The sequence below is a fragment of the Schistocerca gregaria genome, chromosome 8 (assembly GCF_023897955.1).
Source record: "Schistocerca gregaria isolate iqSchGreg1 chromosome 8, iqSchGreg1.2, whole genome shotgun sequence".
Classification (NCBI taxonomy): domain Eukaryota; kingdom Metazoa; phylum Arthropoda; class Insecta; order Orthoptera; family Acrididae; genus Schistocerca; species Schistocerca gregaria.
The window spans coordinates 505,563,544-505,571,203 of NC_064927.1; the positions used below are offsets into that span (position 1 = coordinate 505,563,544).

A 7,660-nucleotide genomic window follows, 5' to 3' on the forward strand; every position below is an offset into this window, starting at 1 on the left:
TCCGTCTCCGCACTACGAGATGGCGCTGCCTTAGAGATGGACCATATTCTGCTTCCGCCGATCTGCGTATTAATATGTAACACAGCCAATGAGATTGCTGCTAACGTAGAACCTCTTCTCCTCGCGGATGACACTCGCGCAGTGATACCTGAACGCGCGAGATATTATAACGAGTGTACAGACCTCCGATTACTCAGTCTGCATTTGTCTGGATTTTTCTGTACCAGTCTGCATTTGTCTGTACCAATCTGTACGTGTTCTACATTAGTCTGTACCAGTCTATAGTCAAGTTTCAGTCTGCACCTAATAAGATTACCATATTCCTGTACATAGCCATGAAGATGAATGTATAGACACTTTGTCAAGTATCAGAGATATGTGAGAATAAGATTAACGTACCAAGACCAAAGGAACTTCAGATTGTCAATTGTAAATAGCATCCAGAATCAAGTTATGTAATGTTTAGGTTTGTTATTATTTTAATAAATATGTGTGAAAATTAATCAACCTCTGTTTAAAGTTGGTCACTGTCAATCTGCTACTCTAAGCGTGCAAGTGGCATTTCTATCGTCTGACCTAATGGCAGAAGATAAGCACGCCACGATAAGACCACGAGACATATTGCTGACACTCGCCTACTTCGTTAGAGCGACAAGTCAAATAACCTGATGGTGTGTGTACTGAAGGTCTTACAGTACGCACACCACACATATGCTGTCATCTGATTATAATCGATGTTGTCTTTCCACGTGTAGTAATTTTTTCCGGCAGCGTACATACTCTCTCAAGTGTGTAAATGAATCTCACTAAAACCTTCTCGTTGCTATGTGTGGCAGGTGGCTGCGTGATCACTCGTCGCAGGTGTGGGACGCTTGGCCAACCTGCCGTGGACCTGGGGACCTGGGCGGTCGCAATATGCACGAGCTGGGCTTCGAGGAGCTGTGTGATGGCCAGTGGGCGTCCATGGTCCGCCTTACGCCTCGCATTCCCGTCGCCTGATGGCGCCACCAGCGGGCCTCCGAGGAGAGCTGCTCACACGTTACGTCACCATCGCCACGAGTGGATCTCCGTAAAGCACCGCAAATGGCACATCGTCATCACCCGGTGGTGCCACCAGCCAGCGTCTATGGGGCGCCTCATTCCGTGCATCCCAGTCACCTGGCAGTACCATAGAGCAGGGTTTCCGTCCATCTCTTGGTAGTCCAGAGGGCCGCACAGCACTTGGGTCCTCTCAGCTCCTACTGATCTACGAAGTTTTCTGTTATATTCTTGAACATCGTCAAAAAAAAAAAAAGCCAGAAAAAGAAAACAGATATAAGAAATCTGATTGATCTTGATAAAGAATCAGACTATTACACAGACGGGAATTTTTATGATGTTGATGACATGTCAGTGTCCCTGTTGATCCATCGTAGATGCAGCTGGCGGCTAGATATTTATCAAATAAAAATCACCAAACAGCCGCATGTTTTCAGAAGTTGTTATTTTATTTACATGACCAGTTTCAGCATCTCAGTAATGTAATCTTCAGGCCCCTATGCACTCCATCTGTAGAGAATCAGATATATGGATGCACGCATAATCGGAGCCATCAGTACCTGAAATCAGTGGATTTTTATTGTGTACACATCGAAGATTTGATGACTCAACTCTTCGAAGTAAACACTACACAAAAGCTGTTATGCGTGCATCGATGTACCTAGTTCTCTACGTGTGAGGCGTGAAGATGGCATTAATGAGATGCAGGATCTGCTTGTTTAAACAAAATAGCACCTCCTGCAGACATGCGGCTGTTTGGTGAGTTTTGTTTGGTATACGTGTCAGTTTGGTCGCCGACAGCAAGCTCTTTAGCGTCAGTACTAAAATTTTGTGAGACGAATGTGGATAAAAGGGAAATTATTAAAACGTGAACTACAGATACCAAAATTAAGAACTTCCTAAATGACACACACACACACACACACACACACACACACACAAACAAACAAACAACAATAACGAGAATCACGTTACCAGACCTAAGATCTACAGTAAAAAGAGAGAAAGCAGTGCAAAGGGTGAAATTTTGCAGTTCCATTTCAGGCTGAATATGATACCTTCTTTATGTCAGCAATTTAGGTCAGAGAGGCTTTTGATTAGTGACTAAAATGGGTCTGCCAAATCGTTTCGATCTGTTTCTGCAGTTCATTTCTATCTATGTCCATAGCTTTCTGGGAGACACAAATGCTCCACTCAGCAAGAAATTTTATACCAAGATAGTGAGAAGAGCATTATGTGTTGTGCAGTCGAAAGGCTTCTATATTCTGTGTAATATATGGTGGGGCTTTGCCTTATTGGAATGGAATAAGAGTTTGATGTAGGATTTACAGTTGGCAGAATTTGTTATTTCCAATGCTTGACGTAAAAGGCTCACGTGGTATAACGTGTTTAACCCATTTTTAAGACAATTGCTCCACGTGGAACACTCATGCGTGTACACGTGATCACTGCTTAAGACTGTGTGCTCTGCTACCGTTCGATCATCCTCCATACATTTTTTTCCTTCATCAGCTTGCTTATAACTATTTAGCTGCTTTGCACATTCCGTTGGGGCTATTCTCCGTTGACTAGTCGTTACCGGAGCCTTAGCACTCGTTTACACAACGTGTGAGGCAGTTTGCAGGTCGGCTGTGCCATTCACCAAATGCCTTGGGGCCGGTACGTGAACCATTGTGCTCTAAACTTCTCTTGCGGTACGGTTTTCTGTCCGCACCACAGCATGTGTAAAAAAGTGGCCCATGTTGAGAACTGTAGATAATACGGCATACCACCACCAAAGGCGTGAACGAATAATACTGACGAAAGGTGAAGAACACACTAGTTTCACAAAACATGGAGTTTATCCATGTCCGTAGCTTTCTTATGGGAAACCCTGAATTGTACAATAGCCAATATATCCGTAACATGCATCAAGAGACAACGGAAATATTCACAAATTGGACGACAATATCATAATTATTTGTTCAAAACAAATAGAGAACTTCCACAAGAGATCATGTAAGTATGGAAATAGCTACAGTATAGAAGAACTGAGTAGGTCTCAGTCCCTGTTCTTAACCATGTGGTTCACCAAGATCGTGGAGCAAAGGCAAAACATTGAGAGTAACATTTCTCTACAAAGGAAAGTGATGTCCTCAAAATTATAAGAAGGTGCCGACACAATTAACATTCCAAGTATGAATCAAGATGCCCGAGTAGAATGTAATCAACGAGAACGTGAACAAACTTACCATATGAATTAAAGTAATCATAATATCATTCAGTAATAAGCGACTGGGAGGATGAAATGGAGATCCTTGGAGTTTCTTGAAGCTGCCAGACTGAATCCCATCCACCTCCCAAGCATGACGCTAGAGTCCTTCACCGCAAACTGGTAGATAACTGATAAGGCAGGTAACGGATCAGTAGTATACTTTTCCCAAGACCAGTGATAATATCAGAGGCAGTCTGCCACTCATTTAGTGTAGTTCCACATTCGCAGTCATGTTGACCACCTACCGCGAGATCAGAGAATATGGCCCTGTGAATCTCACAAGGCGACCTGCCACCAGTCCACATCATTTGGGTTGTACTTTCGTCCACTGCACAGCTTGTGATTCCCCGTGACATAAAGGGTGGAAGGCGGCAGCGACGATTATCAGCGACGCGACGTTGATGACAGCAAATTACCCCAGTGGGAAGACTAAGCTGGCCAGATTCCAGAGAGAAAAAACAGGGGCACTTGTGCCTATACCTGAGCTCGTTACCACACTTACGCTTATCCTTCTTGTCAGTTATGATATTTTGGAATCGATAGCAGACTTATTACGATGAAGCAGTTGAAAAATCCGTGGCAAGAATGTATCTTCATTTTGTGAATTGGGAAGGAAATTGTAGGTACACTATACAAAAACAAATTTATTTTCTGCAGAAAGAAAAAAAAAAGAATCAATATATACTTTTTCACTGCAATAGCCAGGATATATTTTCTGCAATATTTACTCACTTACTAAGTATTTAAGTACAATTTGTTAGTTCTAAATACTAAGTAATATTACCAGTCAGTAATCAGGTGGAATTATGCATTTCATATTAAAATTTAAAATTTCAGACTGTTAGGGCAAAGGTGTGTGCGTGACTAACAATATTCAATAAGCATTGCTAACGTTCGCCGCATCGCTCACATTGATCAGAAAATTAACTTCCATACCGCTGCAGTCCCGTTTGCAGAAATGGTTTAAGTTAAGTGATGCTCCTTTATACCTCCTTTGGTTTTGTTTTTACTCGTTTTGAGGGTCATAGAGCGGAAGGTTGACAGGTTAGAGGCGAGGGTAGGCAATACGTGCTTTTCTTTTCAACATATCTCTTACTCTCTAGGCATAAGACGAGTTATACCAAATGTAGTAGGCCAATATGCTGTTAAAATATATATTTCTGTAAGTTCTCGTGCTTATAGGAAACTTGTTTTTCACAAATATTTGATTAAATGAAAGATATTGTGCACGCATTGTGTTTCCCGACTAAAAACCGTGACAATTTTGCGTCCCGAATGATATATTCAGGACATTTATGTGAAAACGGGGACTGTCCCGGCAAAACTAAGACGTCTGGTCAACCTAGCGAAGCAGGCTGACGATTAAAGATTCGTATCCTTCCTTCAAAGCCCCAATGGTAGTGTACTCGAATAAAAAAAAAACAGCTAGCCACATGATCCTCACACATATCCACGTCTGCTCCACAACAACGACAGAAACTGTCCTTTCTTGACGTGCCTTTCTGTCGCGTCCACGACTGTCCCTGAGACAGTTACTACGGGTGGTTTTGGGAATGAATATCCTTCAGAAAATATCTCAACAGCTTATCTAACGCGTATTTCGCACCACGTTAGCACCTGAGCTGTTGTGATGCATCTTTCAGCGTGTATCATGTATTGGACCTGCTATATATACCTATAATCTTAGTAAGCAAATGTTGGTTTAGTTCTCGATCGTATTCATTCGTAGTTGTTAGTAGAAAAAAGAACATAAATTGTAACCACTGAAACGGTACCTTTCCTTTGCTTTATGTGTACTTCATTACAAAGTAAGGAACCCACTTTAGGACACTACTGCACATTTCGGCAATTGAATGTCGTGTGGTTTAACAGCGTAATACGGTAACTGAATGATGTCTCCAGAGTTCTCATAACAGAAGGATTGGGTCATTTCATGATAGCCAAAGGAGCCGAATTCTGTTTCTGTACTAGAAACATGTTGCAGATAAAAGGGAATCATAGCAATGTCGAGTTACCAGTACATTCTCAGCGGTTCTGTTCTCATCTCAACTAGTCAAAGCAATAAAATACCTCAATGTCCATCGGCAAGAAGCTTTCCCCCTTTCTTAAAAGAGGAGGGTGATCAGGAACGTGATAACGATCTTTTATATTCGCTTGCCCCAGCAAGTTAACAATGGGGGTGCCACAGTAAGTTAACAATGTGAATCTAACTAATCAACAAGACAGGCGGACGGCAGTTTCTACCCGCATATTGCAGAGTTGTGATGAATCTGCATATTTTTGTCTCATCTTCACTTAAATCTAGTAGACATATTGTTTTTAGATAATGGTAAAAAAGGTATTTTCTTATCCTCTATCTCGTTACAAAGGAATCTGTAAACCCATTTGTGAGATATCTCTGGCATGAAATAGAAAATGACATTTACGTAGTCCACATTTTACCGGAGAGACAGCGCAAAGCATGGTTGAGCTTTCACCGCATTATGCTTTGTATTACAAGTTTAACAGTGCAATCATGATATCATCGGGGCAAACAGACTAATGTGATGAGAAACAAACTAAACTTTTGGGTTTGAAAACTTTTGATTTGTGAAGACCAATGTTTTCCAAACAATGAATAAGTGTAACAATGACTAACATTCTAGCATGAGTGCATGTCCTAAGAATTCATACAGTAATAGTGAGACAAAAGAAAGTTCCATGTGGTTTTCCCTTGCGCTTGATGTGTACAAAGGAAGCATCGCTGTTCTATGGAGATTTAGAGTTGCATTGTAAAACTGTCATATTCTGTCAAACTGTTGGAAGTCTGACAAATGATACAAGATTTTCTTACCTAAGCCTTGTTATGATACAATACGTTATTTTGTATAGCAACCAGTATCAGACGTTAATATAACTTGAAACTGTTTCTAAAGCTTCGATCAAATATAAAGAATTTTAAAATGACATTGCATCCAGCACATGACTCTCAAAATCCCTAACACCTTTCCTAGGCCACTTAATTGTAAGGTTGAGGTAGTCAGTATAGTGTAGGATGGAGACCTGCATCAATCCAAACCTCGGACTGAAGACAACCGCCACAACAAGAACAGCAACAACGACCACCACTACTACTACTACCATTGCTACAATAACGTAGTCGCTAAGTTAAATAGCTTTGCCGATACTCGTAAGCACTGGGCAAGAAACACGTAACGGAAGTCTTTCTACAATAATGCTACCAGCAACTACTTTCTCGTAGCTCTTTGGAAACAAAAACTGTCATCAGAAATTGTAACTACAATGTTTAAATCACCATCTGTTACACATTTTAAAGTCTTTCATGTTTTAGTGGATAGTATACTAATGTCAAAGTAAATATGTATAGTGAGTGCACAGGTACATCTGCGTAATTATTATATGTGCCCAGGTGATAATTTAAAAAATGTTGTCTCTTGTATTTCATGGAACGGCCTCTGTTACGAGGTGATTAACATAGATGATTCGTACAGTGCGACTGTCTGGGATTCTTAGAAGGAATTTCTTCGGAGTTATGTATCAGTAGCTTAAACAAGTTTAAAAAGCGTCCATGGTGTTTTTTGGAAGGAATTACATCAGCTACTAAAATGTTTGGGACCAGATCATTCCCCAGAGATATGCAACTTTTTATGTTCCTCAGATCTCAAATCAAATCGCTCTAAAATTCAATACAGCGCTGTGATTCAGGAAACAATCTCAGAACACGCAACATTTACATCACACACACACACACACACATGAATATTTACATGTAACATGCAGAATGTCAAGTACTACCGTTGCTCACAACGTGTGCCACTCTGAGATAATTAAAATTGATGACGGAGGATTTGTGGATCAGTTACATACTAGTAAGTGAGATTTGTTTACTATCAGACTTCGCGGAACAGATTCATTATACCATCTCGAACGTAAATTAATTTTCTCAACTGCGTACGATGATTAATGTGGGTTATCAGCTATTATTTACGGGAAATTCACAGACTGACTTTTCCAAAATTCAATCATAACCAGCTTCTTCCCACTGAACTGTTGGTATTGTAATAGACTCACCCAATAAACCTAGTTACACAAACACCTGAGTACAACTTTTTATTTGAAGTTGTATGATCACATAGGCTGAGTCATAGGTAAAGCAGTTCATTGATAGGACACTGGCAAAAAGCAATTAGCCTTCAAAGGAGACTGCTTATAAAACACTGTACTACCTATACTTGGATATTGCCAATATGTTTGGTACCCATCCCAAAAAGGAGTGGCAGGAGATACTGAAGGTAACAATATTCGACGAACGGATATGGAATAAGGACTGGACTTCATATTGCATAAATTATATAGTTTGTACGTAAA

General features: G+C 40.5%; 1 protein-coding gene across 3 annotated transcripts in view; it reads left to right on the forward strand.

The window, feature by feature from the left end:
- The window catches only part of LOC126285011 (carboxypeptidase N subunit 2), a 168,360-nt gene extending 162,122 nt beyond the window's left edge, over positions 1–6,238 (forward strand). For all 3 annotated transcript variants that reach the window (XM_049984320.1, XM_049984322.1, XM_049984321.1), the window contains one exon: positions 837–6,238. In XM_049984320.1, the coding sequence (XP_049840277.1) occupies positions 837–999 (163 nt within the window). In that variant the 3' untranslated portion in view covers positions 1,000–6,238. The remainder of the gene's footprint in view (positions 1–836) is intronic.
- The last annotated feature ends 1,422 nt before the right edge of the window (positions 6,239–7,660 follow it).